Source organism: Cyprinus carpio, chromosome A15 (genome assembly GCF_018340385.1).
Source record: "Cyprinus carpio isolate SPL01 chromosome A15, ASM1834038v1, whole genome shotgun sequence".
Taxonomy (NCBI): domain Eukaryota; kingdom Metazoa; phylum Chordata; class Actinopteri; order Cypriniformes; family Cyprinidae; genus Cyprinus; species Cyprinus carpio.
In genome coordinates this window covers 24,874,311-24,895,405 of record NC_056586.1, presented here as the reverse complement: position 1 = coordinate 24,895,405, position 21,095 = coordinate 24,874,311, and the positions used below count along the sequence as shown (strand labels likewise).

At 37.0% G+C, this 21,095-nt stretch overlaps 3 protein-coding genes and 1 pseudogene across 3 annotated transcripts in view; 2 read left to right on the top strand and 2 right to left on the bottom strand.

The window, feature by feature from the left end:
- Positions 1 to 2,973, top strand: part of scg2a (secretogranin II a) — a 4,006-nt gene extending 1,033 nt beyond the window's left edge. Inside the window, exon 2 of the mRNA XM_019095659.2 lies at positions 799 to 2,973. Within this exon, the coding sequence (XP_018951204.2) occupies positions 806 to 2,599 (1,794 nt within the window). The 5' untranslated portion in view covers positions 799 to 805 and the 3' untranslated portion in view covers positions 2,600 to 2,973. The remainder of the gene's footprint in view (positions 1 to 798) is intronic.
- Positions 2,974 to 3,725: 752 nt separating this feature from the next.
- On the bottom strand, positions 3,726 to 4,736 carry LOC122147838 (annotated as a pseudogene).
- Positions 4,737 to 7,078: 2,342 nt separating this feature from the next.
- On the top strand, positions 7,079 to 16,230 carry dhrs12la (dehydrogenase/reductase 12-like a). The gene is made up of 10 exons (XM_042771826.1): positions 7,079 to 7,230; positions 9,886 to 10,019; positions 10,410 to 10,492; positions 10,840 to 10,935; positions 11,997 to 12,078; positions 12,194 to 12,255; positions 12,329 to 12,433; positions 13,249 to 13,339; positions 13,671 to 13,808; positions 16,022 to 16,230. Exons 1-10 carry the CDS (start codon positions 7,175 to 7,177, stop codon positions 16,135 to 16,137), a joined length of 963 nt encoding a protein of 320 aa, XP_042627760.1. The 5' UTR covers positions 7,079 to 7,174; the 3' UTR covers positions 16,138 to 16,230.
- A 1,322-nt stretch (positions 16,231 to 17,552) lies between these two features.
- LOC109080651 (WD repeat and FYVE domain-containing protein 1-like) overlaps positions 17,553 to 21,095 on the bottom strand; it is a 16,416-nt gene continuing 12,873 nt past the window's right edge. The window contains exon 12 of the mRNA XM_042771815.1: positions 17,553 to 20,853. Coding sequence (XP_042627749.1) covers positions 20,794 to 20,853 — 60 coding nt within the window. The 3' untranslated portion in view covers positions 17,553 to 20,793. The remainder of the gene's footprint in view (positions 20,854 to 21,095) is intronic.

Genomic DNA, 21,095 nt, shown 5'->3' with positions numbered 1-21,095 from the left:
AGTCAATGGGGTTCAAAACAACACCGGACCACACTGAATTTCATTGTATGGACAAAACCACTGAGAAAATCATTCAGGTTTGGAACGACGTGAACTTGACTAGCTGAAGACAGAACAATCAATATGCATGAAATTGTTACCGCAAACACATCTATGTATGTGTTGCAAAACGGTACCAAAGCTGTCACTTTGGTTGTACCTTTCCAAAAGATACACCTTTGCTCCTCGAAATAGATACAGTACAATACAGATTGCGTCTAAGCAGCTTTACAGTGTTAAATAGGAAAGACATGCAAGAGCACAATAGAAAACAGTCTGTTTATCAGTTGAAGTCAGTTCATTGTTGATTCAGTGACGTCATCGTCCAGCTCAGTTCAGCTCTTTTCCAACAGTGTCTGTGCAGTCAAGTCAGCAATGTTGTCAGAAATTGTGTCCCCAGCCAAGCAAGCCAGAGGCGATTGTGGCAAGGAACCAAAACTCCATCGGTGACAGAAATGGAGGAAAAAAGGCTCAGTCCTCTGTCCAGACTAAACCAGCATGGTGTGGTTTAATTCCAAGCTGCAACGCGCGTCAGATTGAGCAGAGGACTCGCCTGGTTCTCGTGGTCTTGTGCCGATTATTAATGATTTTAAATGGTGCATATTAGTACCTTAAGTGTACATTATTAGTAGCTAAATGGTACATTTAGTACCTATTTTGAAAGGGTACAACCCCAGTGAAAGCTTTTGTACTTTTTTTTAATGAAAAACTGACTCACCATCTCTTCTCTTTCCATCCCTCCCTCCCTCCCTCTCTCAGGTAAAACATGTCATCCTCATCTAGATGCTGTGCAACAGGGGTGTTCATCCTCCCCTCGCTCCTTCTTCTGCCCCTTTTCCTTTCTCTCATTTGTGGAGTACAAGGGGCCACGCTAAGAGAGCATCGCCTGAGCGAAAGTGAACCTGTCTCTTATGGACCAGCATCCCAGATCCGTCCTCCTCCGAGTGCCGAGATGCTCAGAGCTCTACGCTACATCCAAAGCCTCAGCCAGAGAACCCCACCTGATCCCCTTGATGACCAGCAAGACACTTCAGATGACATGGAGAGCATTCGCTCCCTGCTACAACTGGCAGCTCCTTCCCAGATGGATAGAGGCATGGAGGATAGGGAGGAAGAGAAGGACAACACTCAAGAGTTGCTGCAAGCGGTGCTTACCACACTACAACAGACCGAGGAACACATGGTGCCCCAGAAAACCTCCCAGAAGGTCATCGCACCATCTCAACCTCGATACACTGTCCAACCCTTCCCAAGACCAAAGCAACAACTAGAAGTGGAAACTTCAGCTGAGAATTACGGAAGGACCTCGTGGACCAATCCGGATAGCCGGAGACGACACCGGAAGTTCCCACTTGTGTTTGAGGATCAGGAGCAGCCTCTCAAACGGACCAACGAGAATGCAGAAGAACAGTACACACCACAGAAACTGGCGACCCTTCAGTCTGTGTTTGAGGAGCTGAGTGGAATCTCCGCATCTAAGGCCAACAGCAGACGGGAGGATGGTGAAGAAGATTACGATAATGATAACGACTTGTCCAGGCAGAGGAAGATGGTGTTGGAAGACATCATGGGAACTGATGAATGGGCACCTTTGGAGGAACAAACAGAGACTGAAGAGGAAGAAAGAGGGAGGCATGGGTTTAATCGCAACCTTGAGGATGATGAGCAAGAGGAGGAGGATGAAGAGGACGATTATGTCAAAAGATCCAACCAACCCAACTGGTTCCAGACAGGAAAAGAGGAGGAGCCTGAGGACATTGCAAAGCTTGTGGACTACTATCTTCTGAAAATCCTCGAAAAGAAAGAGCAGGAGCAGCAGAAAAGACAAGAGGCCAGCAAGAGCGAGCAAGAAAGCGACAGAGAGGTGGAGAGAAAAGATGTGGATGAAGATGATGAAGAGGAGGATGACGAGGAGGAGAGGGAAATTAAGCCAGTGCACAGCACATTCCCTGAGTCTTTGTCCAAGATAATCACAATCTCACAGAAGCTAGGAATCCCACCGGAGGAAGTTCTTGAGCTTCTCCATAATGAGAAGCAGAAGGATTTATTGGGAATCCCAAAGAAGTCACGTACACCCTACGCAACCGCTCACAAGACCTTCAACGCAGCACCTCACCGACGGCCGCTCGAGACAACGGAGGGCCACAGCGTCACCCAGGACATCATGAATATCCTCAAGCTGGTAAACGCAGCACAACAAAACAACAACCGACCAACGCAACCGAAAACATCACGTTATTATGAGAGTAAAACCAGCAGGGATGATTATGACGACACTGCTGGTGAGGAAGACGAACTTGCTAATTACCTGGCGTTGAAAATGTTCGAGCATGGACAGAGACGTGCACGTCTGGTGCCATTACGTGACGAGGATCAGCCCGTGTACGAACGCGGTGACTACTTCGATAAAAGCGTGCCACAAAAAAGACCTGCGAATCACGAGAATGCAGCGACAGGATTAGACAACAACACAATGCTGCAAATCCTGCGGTATCTGGATCCGGAGAGCGACGATGCCGATGAAACGGACTCTGAGGGGAAAACAGTCCCTGAAATGTAGATGTGTAGATAACGATTATATTCATTGTTTGAAGTTTGTCATATAATAAAGTATTTTGAAACAAATATATCCCCTAACTGCGTTTAGTCAATGTAGTTCTCCAGCTTTTCTCATTTCTTGTTCTGTATAGTGAAAAAAATTGTATTTTAGTATGAACTCAAGAACTTTTAGTAGTAACTCAATGAATTTGTTCATTAGTTAGCGAATAGAACAATGTATAAAGTCGCTGGCTTTACCTCTTAAACATATGAACACACACAGATTTTCTCCCTCCTAACAACACCACTTATGTTTTCAGTCAGTCAGTATCTTGTGCATGTGATGAGGTCATGTGTGACGTGGCAGAGGTAAATAAAGCATTTGTTCACACCATGGTCCTCTGTGTAATGCTTCTCTCACTGCCGAGCGACCTTTGCATGACATAAAATCTTCTTTTTTTTGGTTATTGGTTTCTGTTTCATGTGCAACCAGGGTCATAGCCCAAAGTGCATTTACATTTGTGTCATGAAAATTTGGTTACATATTTAAATGCATGTATAGAATAAGCTGTAATTATTCTACTACAATTCACACATTCTCAAAAAAAAAATGCATTTTATTATTATAAAATGCATTTTAGTATTTAATAATAATAATTTAAAAAACCTTTCCGTTTGAGTCATTAGCTTGGCTAGTCCTTTTCAGATTTTAAACAGCTTTTCTTTCAGTTTCAGTTCAATCTAAGCTCTATCTGAGAGTTACTGACTGATTGTCTGCACACAGAGAAAAAAAATGAATTTTATATTTACATTTACTGCACAATAAACAGAAACCAGAGGGCTAATTTCACAGTGTAGTCAAATATCCAACATGTACACTACTCACCAAGACTGCATTTATTTGATCAAAAATGCAGTAAAAATAGTAATATTGTGAAATATTATTACCATTTAAAATAACTGTTTTCTATTTGAATATATTTTAAAATGTAATTTATTCCTGTGATGCAAAGATTAATTTTGAGTAATGATAGCATCACATGATCCTTCAGAAATAAAGAACAGCATTTATTTGAAATCATTTTTAACATAATGAATGTCTTTACTGTCACTTTTGATCAAATTAATGCACTGATGAATAAATGTATACATTTCTTAAATATATAGATAGATAGATAGATTTCAGTGCTGTGACTTTTTATGGAAGCTTAATTAAATACATTGAGCATATGAAGTTCTTGTCATTGTGTCTTTGAGGAGTGAGGTGATGGCTGTGATGATCTGAAGATGTTCCTTCAGTATGTGGGTTTGTTTAAATACTCTGCCATTGTCTGTCAAAACATAAAAACAAAACACAATATCTCTGAGTTATATTTGACCAGTGTAAGAATTAAATACATATAAATTTGCAAGGTTATAACATTTATGAATGCCTCGGAAATAATTTATTTGAAAAACAAACCGTCGAGCAGACAGCATCAGTTTGGGTACATATAGTATAAAACACATCTGTGATGAATCACCACCTCAACAAGCTTTTGTGTGTGTGTGTGTGTGTGTGTGTGTGTGTGTGTGTGTGTGTGTGTGTGTGTGTGCGTGTGTGTGTGTTTTTGTGTGTGTGTGTGTGTGTGTGTGTGTGTGTGTGTGTGTGTGTGTGTGTGTGTGTGTGTGTGTGTGTGTGTGTGTGTGCATTTGTTTCTGTGTGTGTTTTTGCTCTTTCATCGATTTGGCCACAGACACTTTGGGTGTTTCCTCCACTTCTCCACCAATAACAAACTCATCCAGGATAAAGCAAGCCTTCTCAAAGTTAGAAAATAATGTCTAATTCACACACCTCCAACACACACAAACAGATATAGATGCCAAAAACATAAATACAAGACTCACATGATTCCGAAAACACATTAACATGCTCTTGATGACATAAAAATCTTGCCAAGAAGATGAGTAATATTACTCTTAACAATATATGCCATAGAAGAGAAAAGCACAAAAAAACTGTAGACAATCTTCAGCAGGAAGTTGCAGGCCTTGTGCGGTCACGCCAGCACCATTTGTGTGATGTCTCTTATGATCTTCTTGTCACGATCGCTGAGAGCTGTGAACCATTTCTGCAGCCCTAGTTTCCCCTGACGACTGAACAACAGCAAGAAACGCATCTACAGCAGAGACACAAATTCATTTGTCCTGAAAATGTCTGTAAGCTTCATTAAGCTGCTTTTGGAAATGTGATGAACTATGTGAAGTATTGACCTGAATACAGCACGAAACACATGGTGAGCGTGATTTCACCAAGTACAGCATGTTCCTGGATCAACATCCTTGTTGATCCTGGAACAACATTCCAATCAACCAATCAAAATTGAGATATAATTTTTAAGGAAATATCAGTTTTAGGCTTACAATCAGGGTTGGGTGCTTCTCTACCCTTGTTAATCTGCTATAATTTCCCTCCGATTTTAGGAATAAATTATGGGTAGGGTTAGGTTTAGGGGTAGGGACTTAGGGTTTAGTCTATACGGACAGTAATGTTGATCCAGGAACATGTCTTATTTGGCAAAATCACGGCGACCCAAAACACACACAGGTCAAATACCACTTGCTTTGTCATAGTCAGAATGTCAAACAACGGAGGACTATCGCAGTTAAAGTATAACTAGGAGTAATAATAAGGGGAAACTGTGTGCTGACAAACACATGCACACACACACACACACACACACTTTTGTTCCAGCAGCACACAGTGTCAGTATCTTACAGATACACAGAAAACACAGAGGGTCCGTGATGAATGTAAGACTCCTCACCAAGACCCCAGTGAAAATCTGTGTTTAACATTTTAGAGCTGTTGCCAAGAGCCTGCATCACTGTTGCCACCAAAAGCATAAACACACACACACACACACACACACACACACACACACAACAAGAGAACCTTAGACCTTTATTTCAATTACTAATTCTTATTAAAGCATATATATATATATATATATATATATATATATATATATATATAATTTAATCCCAAAAAAAATTATAATACTGAAATAAATTATATAAAATAATTGAACAATACTTTACAATTAAATTTATATTAAATTATTAATTTTATCAAAAAAAATATATATATAAATAAAAATAACACACACATACATGCTGCTTGGTCCTGCAGTTAAACTGTACATATCAGTAATATTCATATGCATTTTAATAACCTAAAATCTTGAAGATAATATATAAAAACCAGGTTAAAAGAAGATTAAGCATGCCAAGGTTTTGGGTTCAATTCTCAGGGAACTATTTCCATAATGACTATTCCATAACTCATAACTAAATTAAACCTTGTGTTTTTTTAAGACTAAAGAATTACTACATGAACCATTTTACCTTTAATGACCTCTTAAAATTAAATATAGTTTACATAGACAAAGTAATGTGTTTCTCACTAGTGATGTGAACATGAAACTGCAAATCTGTTTTTAACCAAGAAAAGAGATAAAAGCAACAAACGCAACTTTGTATTTGTGATACAAGAAGAAATACAAATGTTCCTCTTATCAGCACAAGAACAGTGTGTGTGTGTGTGTGTGTTTTTTTTTTTTTTTTTGTGTGTGTGTGTTTGTGTTTTTAAAACACAACAAAGGGTCAAATATAAGGACAGATCCAAGACAAACAGCTCTACAGTACAGAAGAGAAAACACAAAAACAAAGCTCTGTCTGACCTCCATCTGACACTCGGATTCGTATCTTAATAGTTTGAACCTGTCTGTGAATGTTAATGCAAGAAAAAGACAGCAGCATTAACAAGAAGACAGCAGCTGCACACTCGTGAACCTCACCATCCTGAGACTCCAGACTCCCACAGATCCTAAACGAGCCTGCGTAGAGCGACGCACGGGTTCATGTCCAGCAGCTCAGCCGGGACAGTCTCACCTCGGACTGGTGTTGCGAGGACATCCTTTCCCCTCCAGTAAATTCTCCTGAGATATCTCTTTCTCTTTTTTAAATCTCTTTAATGATTTAGACTGTTTAATAACGTGTAAGATCTTTAAATCATGAACTAAATCCTAAAAAAGACGTCATATTTAATCTGACTATAGTCTAAGCCTATATAATAACTATTAATCATATAGGCCTCACAGATAGCACACACGTTGCCCACGTCTGCAAGATGTCTGTTAAAGATTGCTTCATCTAGAAAGCATCTGCTGTGCACAACCATCTGATAGACGTCTTTAAGATGTCAGTTTTACATGCATTCTAAATCATAAACATCTTAAAGACATCTTCTAAACGTCTATTTGACATCTGGTAGGAAGCGTCCTATGTATTGCAGATGAGCAAGCTCTCTAAAAAAATACACCTTGCAGATGTAGATGCAGACGTCAGATAGACGTCTCCGTGATGTACACAAACTAATTGCTTTGAAACATCAGAGGCGCGTTATGTCGTTCATTACCGGTAGATGGCAGACAGCGTTGAGCATCGGTGAGTGGCGTGGATCTACGAGCACTCATGTGACCCCGGTGCCGGTTAAAAGCACCGGCGAGCATCCGCGAGCACAGCGGGCGACCGGAGCGACAGCGCGGGTGTGAGAATGTCTCTGTACCGGAACTCAGCATGGTTCCTCAAAGGACTCAGCGAATTCACCAAGTAAGAGCTGCACTGCTTCAAAAATATCACAACACCTTATTACAATATTAACAAACATAATGCTTAATTAATACGCATTCAAATACATAATATAATATGATGTAATATTATAGGCTACTACTACTAATATAATATAATATAGGCTAATACAATATAACGTTGCATAAATACTCATGCAACATTTAATTTTTAACATCTATAATGATGATGTTAAATATTGCATGGGTTAGATTTAAGTTATTCTACTACAACTGTTTATCTCTTATTTTATAAAATGTATTTAATGCATTTTTTGTATATTTTATTATTATTTCTGTATTTATTAGTTTGTTTTTTATGTGTAATGGGCACTGAAAAACATATAACAAATAGTTTTGACCTTAAATTTTATCAAAATATTTGGACATATCGAGCATTTGTCTGTAGGCCTATTGGATTTTTAACCGTATGATGCAATAATTCTTAAATCATAAGGGAAAAATTTCTTAATGTTTGCTCTTTACTTCAAAACATATTCATTCGTTTTTCTTCAAAATGATGCAAAAAATAAAAGAAGTGTTGCACATCATAAATTATGACAACATAAATCATGGTAAGGGTAAAAAAAAGCTTTCAAAGTCAGTTTCTTACATTTGAAAAACTAACTTTATTTTTAGACAGCATAATACGGTGATATAATAAATGGTGCACCGAATATGTTCAAAACAATACAAAAAGAACTCAGGGGTCACATGTTGCTTTTTGTTTTCCATGAAATCCAATTTTATAAAAATGATTAGCCTATAAATTCTTGGGAGTCATAAAAACACTCAAACCGTGTCATCTCACTGCTGCTGTTTATCGTGCAGTGGCCCCTGCATCTCTGTTTTTTCCTTCTAATATATTGTCACCCGGGTCAACCTCTCACGTCCCATAATGGGACACACATCACCCTTAACAGTGCACGCATTTACCGAGAAAAGCTTGATTCCCCCCAGCACCTCCTCGCTCCACTTCATCCCTCCGCCTGGCCTGGCACGCGTGGACAAAGCCAGCCTTTGAGATCGAGTCAAGGGCACGCGCGCCGCCGATGTCAGGAGCGGTGCTATCAGAGGACGCACTGATGGTTCACTCTCATTAGCTAAGCGATGACGCAAGGTGGCACATTAGGACAGAGCTTCTCAAGTGGTTTCACTTCAGGACTCACAAACATTCTGACAACGTTAACAGAACTTTCGTTCAACGTTACCTGGTCTTTAATAATGTTCTCTAAACAGCACAAACTTTGACTTTTGAATGTTTTTTGAGCGTTCTTGAACATTTCCAGATTTGCAAACTGCTAAAATGGAATGTTCCCTCTTAATGAAATTCCCCTTGCATTCTGGTAGAGTTTTCTCAAAGTTATAAACAAACGTTCTTCCAGTAACATTAATAGAACGTTCATTCAAAGTTATCTGGTCTTTAGTAACGTTCTCAAAACGGCATTTATTAAAAAAAAAAAAAAAATTGGTAGCAAATTAACATTATATGTACATCATTCATGGAATGTTTTTTCAAAAAAGTTTTCGTTAAATGTGCATCTAACATGTCCTTAATGATGCAACTTGTTAACATTCAAAAGTAATGTTTACAAAGCTTTCAGAACCACTCACCTACGTCTGCAAGATGTCTGTTAAAGATCTCTTCATCTGGAAAGCATCTACTGTGTACAAACATCTGATAGACGTCTTTAAGATGTCAGTTTTACATTAAAAATAATAAACATCTTAAAGACATCTTCTAAATATCTATTTGACATAGGAAACGTCCTATAGACGTATTGCAGATGAGCAAACACTCTAAAAAATACGTCTTGCAGACGTCATACAGACGTCTCCGTGATGTACATGTGCTGTCAGCGACCATTCTGGCAAAGTTATAAACAAACGTTCTCACGGTAACTTTAATCGAACATTCATTATCTGGTCTCTACAAAAACAAAATCTGTACATCGTTAATGGAATGTTTTTTCTGAGACATTTTAGTTGAACATTCGTCTAGCATTTTTTAAATGTTGCTGCTCGTTACTTTTGAATGTTCTCTGAACATTCTTGAACATTTCCATGTTTGCAAATCACTAAAATGGAATGTTCCTCTTAATGGAATATTCTCTGAATTTCCCTAGCATTCTCAAAGTTATAAACAAACGTTCTTCCAGTAACGTAAATAGAGCATTCATTCAAATATATCTGGGCTTTAACAACATTCTCAAAATGTTAGCACAAAAACAGTACATCGTTCATGGAATGTTTTTTTCAGAAACGTTTTAGTTGGATGTTCGTCTAATATTTTTTAATACTTGTTTCAGAAAGTTCAGGGTACATTATCATTTTTAAAATGATGGAATGTTCCAAAGAAATAAAACATTTTTTAACGCATTTTAAATGTTCAGAGAACATTCAGAAATAACGTTTTCATAATAACATTTAATAATGGGGCTGTTAATAAAACATTCTTAGAACATATTTCTGTCAGTTGGGTTCTTCCATTGCCATGATCTGAGTGTGTTGTTGAATAGTCCAAAGCATGCAAAAGGTGAACTAATTGTTTCACTGAACAAATCTAGCAGTGTTTTGAGAGATGCATGCTCAGGTAAACCTGTGACATTTCGAGACTAATTAAACGTGTGTGTCACAGGGGGGCATATCTGTCAGCGTCTAAAAACTTTGTTGAGAAGGACCTGGAGACGTCAGTGGTGGGCCGATCCTTCCTGATCACCGGAGCTAACAGCGGGATCGGGAAAGCCACTGCCATGGCCATCGCCAAGAAAGGTGCGTGTTGGAGAAAAACAGCGGTGGTTGGTAAAATAGAAACCGATCTTGTGGTTCATGGTGTATTTAGATTCTTCAAATGCTTTCCATTTGTTTATGTGAATACAGTTGCTCTAAAAAGTATTTGGACACTTTGGTCACACAATAAATGTTCAAGTGTCATTGCATTAGATAACAAAACCCAGAATCTGAAAACAAATTATGCTAGTCCTTCACTTTTCTTTGTTGTAGCTTTACTTTTGCTCTGCATTTATCTACATTTATGCATTTTATCTTAATTTATTTATCGGCATTTATGCATTTATTTAAAGCAATGACATTCAGACAGTGTTATTTAAGTCTCCAAACACTTTTTGTGCTGCAGTTTAACCTGTTGACCCTCTTCTTTAGGTGGTACCATCCACATGGTCTGCAGGAACAAGGACAAGGCGGAAGAAGCCAGAGCGGAGATCGTCAAGGAGTCTGGAAACAAAGTACGTTTGGGATTGTTGGCCTGCAGTTTAATAGTTAAAGGCGCTGATTGTAACACAGCTGGCTGTAGAAGCTTCCACCACTGTGGCACTCTTTGAGCAAGTCATTTAACCTCAGGTCACACCAGGAGAACTGAACCTGCAGTAAAAATGAGAACGCAGCTGCTTAATGAAGAATAATGTAGTAGTTTGCAAATAAGTTACCATTTTTACAGAAGCCGACTGAATCATTGAAATGCCTCATATATGTATCTACACGCTGTCTGAAAACAGATGTCCATCTGCAACTGTTTCTAATGCTAGATGTTCTAGTAAAATACGTGACCTTTGGCCTCTGTGTTTGGCTGCAGGAGATCTATGTGCATATTTTGGATCTGTCCGAAACCAAGAAGGTGTGGGAGTTTGCAGAGTCTTTTAAGAAAAAGTACAAAACCCTCAACGTCCTGGTGAGGCTTTAAAATAGCGTATACACTACTGTTCAAAAGTCTGGGGTCAGTAAGATTTATATATATATATATATATATATATATATATATATATATATATATATATATATATATATATATATATATATATATATATATATTTTTTTTTTTTTTTTTTTTTTTTTAGAAATGTATGCTTTTATTCAGCAAGAACATTAAATTGATCAAAAGTTGCCAATGTTACCAAAGATTTCTATTTCAAATAAACGCTGTCCTGTTGAACTTTCTATTCATCAAAGAATCCTGGAAAATAATGTTTCAACATCGATAATAATCAGAAATGTTTCTTGAGCACCAAATCAGCATATTAGAATGATTTCTGAAGATCATGTGACACTGAAGACTGGAGTAATGATGGTGGAAATTCAGCTGCACATCATACGAATAAATTACATATTTAAATATATTCATATAGAAAATAGTTATTTTAAATTGTAATATGTGACCCTGGACCACAAAACCAGTCATAAGTGTCAATTTTTTGAAATTGAGATCTATACATCATCTGAAAGCTGAATAAAGGACAATATTTGGCTGAGATATAACTGTTTGAAAATTTGGAATCTGAGGGTGCAAAAAAATCTAAATATTGAGAAAATCGCCTTTAAATTGTTCAAATGAAGTTCTTAGCAATGCATATTACTAATCAAAAATTAGGTTTTGATATTTTTACAGTAGGAAATTTACTAAATATCTTCATGAAACATGATCTTTACTTAATGTCCTAATGATTTTTGGCATAAAGGAAAAATCGATAATTTTGACCCATACAATGTGTTTTTGGCTTTTGCTACAAATATACCCCAGCGACTTTTGTGGTCCATGGTTACTTATTTCATATTTTTACTGTATTTTTAATCAAATAAATGCAGCCTTGGTGAGTGTAAGAGAATTCTTGCAAAAGCATGAAACAAATCTTACTGACCCCAAACTTGAATGGTAGTGCATCTATATTTTAAATGGCATTACCAGCCAGTGGAAGTAATGAGAATGTGATTGGTTGATTGATTTGACTGTGACAGATCAATAACGCCGGCTGTATGATGACTATGAGGGAGGTGAATGGTGAGGGTTTGGAGAAAAGCTTTGCAAGTAACTCTCTGGGTAAGTGAGCAAACAAACAAAACTAGCTCGATATCGCCTCTTTCCTACTAACTTTATAATGAATAACATCTTTAATACTTTAGTTTTGACCTGATGTCTCTGTTGTGTTCCTCAGCCGTGTACATCCTCATCAAGAGCCTCATTCCTCTGCTGGAGAAGAGCACTGACCCCAGAGTGGTGAGTAAACCAGAGACCGAGAGCGACAGACAGAGGTCAGACGTTCGGTCAGCATCTCTCTCCTCTCCTTCAGATCACAGTATCATCCGGTGGGATGCTGGTGCAGAAACTGCGAACGGGAAACCTGCAGTCTCAGAGGGGCAGATATGACGGCACTATGGTGTACGCACAGAACAAGGTACATGTACTGTACACATAGAGAGTCCAAAGGAAAGCTTGTGCCAACATACAGAAACACTTTGCTTTGGAACCATTTGCTAGTTTAATCATTTATGTTATAGTGTTCACTGTTTGATTACGTAGAGTACTGCGGTTCAGTGCATTTAAACTACATTTTAAAAATCAGACAAATGATGGCAGTCCCAGTTTAGTGATTGGTAAAATTTTTGTAATGTTTTGTAACAAATGAAGTCTCTTCTGCTCACTAAGGGTGCATTTATTTGATTAAAAATATAATAAAAAATTGCAATTTTGTGAAATTTTATAATTTAAAAGATTTTTTTTTTATTTGATTAAATATTTTATTATTTTAATATTATTGCAATTTAAATAACCGTTTTCCATCATTACTCCAGTCTTCAGTGTCACATGATCTTCAGAAATCACTTTAATATGATGATTTGCTGCTCAAGAAACATTTCTGATTATTATCAATGTTGAAAACAGTTGTGATGCTTCATGCTTTTGTGGAAACATTTTTTGTAAGAATTCTTTAATGAAAAGAACAGCGTTTATTTAAAATAGAAATAGCATTATAAATGTCTTTATTGTCACTTTTGATTAATTTCATGCATACTTGCTGAATAAAAGTATTAATTTCTGTCCCAAAAAAATCTTACTGATCCTAATCGTTTGAATGTTAGTGAAAAATTACTTATAATTACAAAAATATGCATGACTTTTCTGTCTCACTGACTTCATTAGCTGTTTGTTTCTTAGTGATTCGTGCGATGTCAGAAGGGACTTCTATGTAGTTTTTTCTTTGTGTTTCAGAGGCAGCAGGTGGTGATGACGGAGCAGTTTGCTAAAGCTCACCCCAACATCCACTTCTCTGTGATGCACCCCGGATGGGTCGACACGCCAAGTAATTGCACACACACAATCATCATGAATTTAAACCGTGCATGAATGATTATATATGGAATATTTTTTCCTTGTAAAAAATTAAAATAAATAGTTACATCACCTAAAACATTGCCATTTCTGCCAGACATACTGTATACATTTTTACCTTCAAGCTTGATGTTGTTAATTTGTCAGATCACATGTTCAGTGTTATATACCTCGAATGCACTGGTTGCTTTGGAAATAAGTGTCTGCCAAATGCATAAATGCAGATATTTATTTATCATTTGTTCAGACTGATTTGATGATGTCTGATCTTGATGGATTCATTCTCGCCTCTCGTTCTTTAGCCATTGCAAACGCGATGCCTGATTTCCACAGCTCAATGAAGGAGCGTTTGCGGACACCAGAGCAAGGGGCTGATACGGTCGTGTGGCTCGCTGTGTCCGAGGCGGCTGTCAAGAATCCAAGTGGGCGTTTTTTTCAGGGTGAGCAAGCACACACCCACACAAGACACCTTGCTGTCCACACAGGCAGCAAATGAAATCTCATGAGTGACAGAATGCACACAAACAGCACTACTAATGTTGAAGCACACGGGAGCCACAACTGGTTGCAAGAGACTTGCATTAACATGTTTCTAAAGTAATGCTCTAATATGCATAAAAGTACATGCATTTTTAAAATTAGATGAAGCAACTTTTGAATAGATGTTTTTAGGTATTAAATTGTTCACTTTTTGTTAAATATTAAGGCAGCATTGCATCTTTTGCAAAGACAGCCATCTCAAAATGCATTGTGACAAGTTCAGTGAAACCATTAATCCAAGATTGCTTGGCAATATTCCGATATAAAATATACTGCTATTTCTGTGAAAATTACAAATTACACAATATTCGTGCATGTTATGCATCTAAGACTATGCTTTAAATGTTTATTTCCAGAATTTCAAGTTTGTGTCTCACAATTACAAAATATAAGCTATTTTCTTGAAGTTCTGACTTTGAGTTTACATCTTGCATTTTTTTTTCCTCATTAGGTGGAGTTTACAATTTCTTGCCCCGAATTTTTAAAGTCAGAATTGTGAGATGTGAACTCAAAATTATGAGGAAAAAAGTCATAATAGTCACAATTATGACTTTATAACTTTATAACCATTGTGAGATATAAACTCGCAATTGGGATAAAAATTTGCACTTAACTTTTTAAATTTTTTATTCATGGTGGAAATAAGCTTTCATAGTTTCAATAGTATCAATATGCAAGTGTCAAATTGGAATTAATTATGCTGTGGGGCACAAAATTGCTTTCCAAACCAGTCCCTGAGGCACCATGACAGTTAGGATGCGCCCTTAGAAGGCAGCTGCCTATGTAGGCAGTGGGCAATGAGGGAGCGCACTAGTTTTTGGAACCGAGGTGCTGTCTTTCTCTCCGTCTCCTCCAATAAGGCATCCATCTGTTTCCATATGAAACAAGTAAGCCTTTCAGGAGACAGAGAATGGATGAAAGACGCTGATGAAATCAAGAAAAGCATGAGCAGTAGAGAGAAGACGAGGAGAATACAATCAGTGTACAAAGAAAGACTGGACAATGAAACTGAAAGAGAGAAACAGAGCATAGCAAAAGGAGGATGAAAGGAGAAGGAAAGAGCGAGAAAGATCAAGAAAGGGAAAAGAGAGTTGGCGGAGCTCCAGTGCAGCTGTAGTGGGCGGAGCTTCTGTACCAGACACGGCCGGAGTGAACTCACAGTGACCTTACGACCTTTTGGGACTGGGAAAACCAAACAGCCACTACTCAGACTTCAAGGCAAGACTACTGGTGAATAGAGTAAAAATTAACTAATAATAATAAATATCTTAATAATTTCCTCAAGTTGACAGTACATCAGGAAAATTGTTTTGTATTACAAGTTTTATGAAATGTAAACATGCTAATGAGGCATTAGATAATAAAATGCACTAATTTGCATAAATGTCCAGAACAGAAATCTGAACATTGGATAAAGCCAGGTTCAAACGTCTTGTTTAATTTTAATGACATATTAGAGGTAAAGGTTTTTACAGATGGGATTTTCGAGATCTATAATCACTCCATAAACCAGAAAATAGTCAACAAAAATATGTAAAAATGTTGTATAAAATCAGGTGAATTATATATGAACAACCCCCATTTGTAAAAACCTTCAGAAAATAGATAAAACTAAATTTTGGTGAATGTAAATACTACTAAAGTGAAGAAAAAAGTATATAAAAATATATATTTTATATTCTACAGTGTGTATAATATATGTATATATTTTATACACACTGTAGATGAAATCTACAGACGCAAATAAAGTGTAATTTTTTTGGGGGGAGGGGAATATTTTAGCTACATATTTAAATCTCAGAAATATTCAGATTACGTAACCATTAGAAGTTACTTGCGACTGCAAACACTGTTGTGGCCTTGATTTTCGTTTCCATGGTAACAGTGACTTCTCTGATTGGTGCATTTTGTTTCAGGATGATGGGTAATGCAGTTCTTCTGAATTCGGGAGAAATCAGACATATGGCTTCTACAGAGGCATATATAATCATAGCTCTCTACACACATACAGTATACATCTATTCTTCAGGCAACAGGAATCATTTCTCCAGGTGAATTCGGGCAGATGTAGTGTCTTAAACATCCTTTTGTCTTTCTGCTTTACATGCATTAGATCGGCAGATGGTGTCGGCTCATCTTCCCTTGGCCTGGACGCACAGTTCACAGCTGGAAGATCAGAAATTCATGAGCGTCATGGAGGATCTGGCCAAAAGCTTCCAGCCTCATTAAAGAAACTCACATGAAAACACAAATGGATCACAAACAGATGCCAAACACTAATACACAACATATTTTAACAGTTTAGACACATTAGTCTCACCCGTAAAAAAAACATGTGAATGTTCTTACAGTATCTCACAACAAACTTTTAGCTGTAGTTTAAATTTCCTCCAGTACTCAGAAAGTTTGAAGGTGTGAACGGCTGTTATACTCAATAAATGCTTGAATATGTTTAAGTCTTTTACCACCACGACTACTTCCGGTCTCTTCCTGTTCTATTTCCTCGTACATTTCAGTTCTCTCCTCTCATCGGTCACATCAAACGCAGGAACTGTTCTTTTCCGACAGCTGGTTCTGACACCATGTGATCAATCTCAGCCAATCACAGTGAGTTCTCATTCTCACTGTGTCGGTGACTCCAACGAATCAGGTCAATCAGGTGGGAACCCGTTCTGACCGGAGTCACCCCAGCTGTCAATCACTCACTCACAGCCAATCACCTGATGCAGGACAGGAAACTGACTGAAAAGGACATTTCCTGCTTTCGGAGGCCTGTGATTGGATGTTCCTTTGGTTTGATGGCGTCACCTGATGTTCCAGAGAATGAGGAAGTGTTATGTTCAGTGTTTTTTGTTTGTTTGTTTGGTTTTTTTAATCAGTATTTGTTCTAACAATAACACTTGATTACATTTCTACATATATAGACTGGGTTATTAATTATGATTGTACTTTGAAGCAGTTTTGTCAAACTTTAATAAATGTCTTTGAAGGTGTGTTGGTGTATGTCAGGGTTATTATATTTAACAAAAATATTGAAAAAAATAAAATAAAATTGTTACTTGAAATATAATAAACATTAACTGAAATAAAATATAAAAATATTTTTTCCATGTTTCCAAGAAAGCATTTCTTATTTTCACTAAGTTTAACTTTATGTACTAAAACAACTCAAAGTGAAAATGAAATAAAAACTATAGACATTATATATATATATATAAACTAATAAAAATGGCAAAAACACAAGTTAATTACTAAAACAAAACATTAAAAAAAAACATGTAAACTATAATAAAACTGTAATAGTAGCTCAATGTTCCTAAAATAACACTGGTGTATATGGCAAATATATTGATATATATTAAGATTTGCATTGTTATATTTTTATGGCAATTACTAAAAGTTTCAATCTTACTGTAAAATTATATTGCATTCCCCCAAGAAACTTTGCATTCACTCGCAAAAGCATTAAAATGTTTTTTCCACCCATCTCAAAATATTTATCAGTTTTCCATGACCAGTTTTTTTTTTTTTTTTTTTTTGAGTGAACGCAAAAGCATTGCAATTTTTTTCCTCCCATCACCATTTCCCTTAGAATTCACCAAAAGCATAAAAAAACAAAAACAAGAAACAACTTTAACATGCAATTTAAATGACCAGAAGAACCATATCTCTTGCATGAGATACAGCATAGATCTTTATTGTAATATTTCACTCAATCTCTGTGCTGAAACTACCAGTCAGCATTAAGACTTGTGTCAGTTTTCATATTAGTGGCAGAAGATTCTTGTATGAAAAATACAGATGTTTGAGCTCAACTTGGTATATATATATATATATATAGAGAGAGAGAGAGAGAGAGAATAATACTTCATTACAGAACTACTGAAGTAAAGTAAGTTTTAGAAAAAGCACATAGAAAAACAGATCTCAAAGTCATTTAGAGTTATTTACAGTTTCAGGGTTTGCGCATTAGAAGCGTGTTGAACTTTACAATGTTTTCAGCGTCTGAAGATAACAGTTTGTGTGATTTTACATGGTGGTTAAACTGAACCGTGACTCCCTGAAGTGTCAACAGATGTTAAAGACACATAAGAGCAATAACTCGAAACAAAAATGACTTTAACTCTTTCCGGGATGAATCTCACGACATATTCTTGACAGATTTCGTGAGATTCACCCTTGACTCTCAGCACGTTTTCATAGTAAATGGAGGAAAAATAATTAACAAAAAGAAAACAGAACTCCCTCAGTTCCCTGATGAGAAATTATAATCGTTGTCAGTATCTTTCGATTTAAATGACACCAAAATGATGTCACACAAACCCTGCTTTCACTGCAGTCCAAAGCTCTTACATTCACACCCTGTTTCATTTTTACATTAAATGAGGAAAATCAGCAACAATCCTGCTGAAAACTGCTGGTTAGGAATGTTTTGAAGCATGGCTGCTGGTTTAAGCTGGTTTGAGCTGGTCCTAAGCAGCTAGCTCCTGCTCAGGACCTGCTCAAGCCAGCAGCCATGCTTCAAATCATACCTAACCAGCATATGCTGTTTTTTCTTTAGCAGGGAAAATATTATTGAATGGGAATGAAATTATTTACAAAGCGTGGAATGAGACGTATATCGAAACGAGCAAGCGCTTTACACAGGCACGAATCAGACATTTAAAAGTGAAAGTAATGCAAACACTCGCACAGACGCCATTTGTACCGTCAGATCACAAACACACACAGACTGTGCAATTCAGTGCAAGGAACAGAGAACCCGGCAAGACAATGAACGACTGAGAAATGTGACAGCCGAGAGAAAAAGAGATAATGTGAGGAGAGGGTCAAGACGAAAAGAAAGAACTAAAGTAAAACATAAACAGCGCTGGTCAGTTATAATGTTTGTAAACAGCCTGGAATTCTCTCTTCTCATTGGCCAATGTGACGTTGACTGTGAACTGTGCATAAATTTAAATCATCCAGCTTCAGAAATATAACTATTTAAAGAAACAGTGCATTCAAAACGACAATTCTGTCACCATTTACTCAAGTTGTTCCAAACCTGTTGAATACAGAAAAGTTCATATTCCAAAGTCATCTTAAACCATATCATAGCTTTGTGTCAGGAACAGACCGAAACTTTAAAACTCGCACCCTCCGACGCATCTCTCAAATCTCATTTGCATATAATGACCTTAGGTTAGGTGCCATATTCAAATAAACAAGGCCGTAAGGGATAGACTTGCACACTAGTTCATAATTTTCACAACTTTTATGGAGTATTCTCTTTAGAAAGTTTATTTTTTCTTCCGCTGAACAATCGGTATGTTGTAAGACAGCAGTACAATCCATTAAACACAATGTACTTCAGACCCTCACTGCTTCATTTTCATTCCTATCAAAAATAAAAATTAAATATGGCACTACCCTGACTAAGGTCTACTCGTCAGGTTTGACATCAGTAAAAGAAATACCACTGGTTGTCATATAAACTGCAAACTGGCAAGCTGGATTATACGAATACACTAATGAGAAGAAACAAGTTAATTTTGTTGAATATAGCATTATTATCACGCATAGGACTAGTTTTATTGTTTGTTTTTGCCATTTTGGGTTTTAGAAGCTATTATGCAGATTCAGAAGAGTTGTAATATAGTGCAAAAGCCGTATGGACTAATTATATGATGCTTTGTTGGAACCCCAGTCCTCATTCACTTCCACTGTATGGAAAGAGCAGCATCAACATTCTGCTAAACGTCTCATCTACTGTTCCACAGAAGAAAGAAAGTGATTTGAGTTTTGGAAAGACACGAGTAAATGTTGTAAATGCTGAGAATTTTTGGGATAAGCATCACTTTTACATGCAAGTTTGTTTTAGCCATGGGATTAAAAAAAGGTAACTGTGAATTTTTAATCTCTCAATTCTGACTTTTTTTCCCCACAAAATTATGAGTTTATATCTGGCACATTTACATTCTGGCTTTTTTCTTGCAATTCTGAGGAAAAAGGCAATTACCGTTTTAATTCCATGGCAAAAAAACAAACTCAGAATTAGGAGAAAAAAGTCTGAATTAATGCAAACTAAGAATTCTGGGGGAAAAGTCAGAATTGCAATATGTAAATGTGCAATTATGAGTTTTGCAATTGTGTGGAAAAAAGGCAGAATTGTGACAAAAAATTGCAGTTACTTTTTAAAAAAAATTATCGCAAGGCAGAAACAAGTTTCAAAATTTGAACTTGTCTCTAAATCACAGAGAAGGATGATTAGTGCTATAAATAGTGTTTTACAGCTGAACACTACTGTACTAACTTAATGCGTTTAATCATAAAATGCTCCACGGATTTTATGCTACACTTAATGTTCCGCATCTGCCTGCGTGACATTTTAGAGGGAAAATGACAAGTTTGTACGGGAATGTTCCATCGTTACTATGGAACACTAATTTCCATGGTAACACGAGTGCTGGTTACCATGACCAGTAGTAGCATTCAAATTCAAAAAGGGTAAGAAGGATAAACCAGAAAGATGGCTGAAGAAGAAACAGGATGTTGGACGAAGGAATACTTCCTGTGTTTGAGTGGTACTTCTGGACGGAGGGAATACAACAAGTACAAAATGACAGAAACCTTCAGCCTGTGACAAAGCCATGTGCACAAATTTTGTGCTTTCAGAAGTACCTTGAGTTCACGTTTGCTCAAATCCAGGTCATCATACCTCATAAGAGACATGAACGGCTGATTCACAAAATCAAGGAGGATTCCAAAGACACACACATATTCACAGACACCGTGTTGAAGTGTCTGACTCCACAGCTGAAGGACGAGAGAGTTAGACAGGTGGGAGAGCGTTTCTATGACATCTGCTGGCGGAGTGTGGGCGGTGCCTTCAGAAACAGCCAATCAGCGAGCAGAGGATCCCGCCGCTACACTGCTGCCCACCACCTGCGTCATGTCCCAGATCTGCACACAGACCAATCAGACTTCTTTCATCAAACACAGTCAGAACAAATAAGCAAATCTATTCTGCATACGTTTCATGCATGAAAGTAATATGCATACTTAATAATATGGATAACTTAATGCATGCTGCTCAGTATAGTCTATAACACACTAGCAGTATTATTTAGTAGGTTTTTTACTTCAATTTTTATTATGTATTTATTATTATTCTAAATACTTCTAAGCAGCATTAATTAATTTTA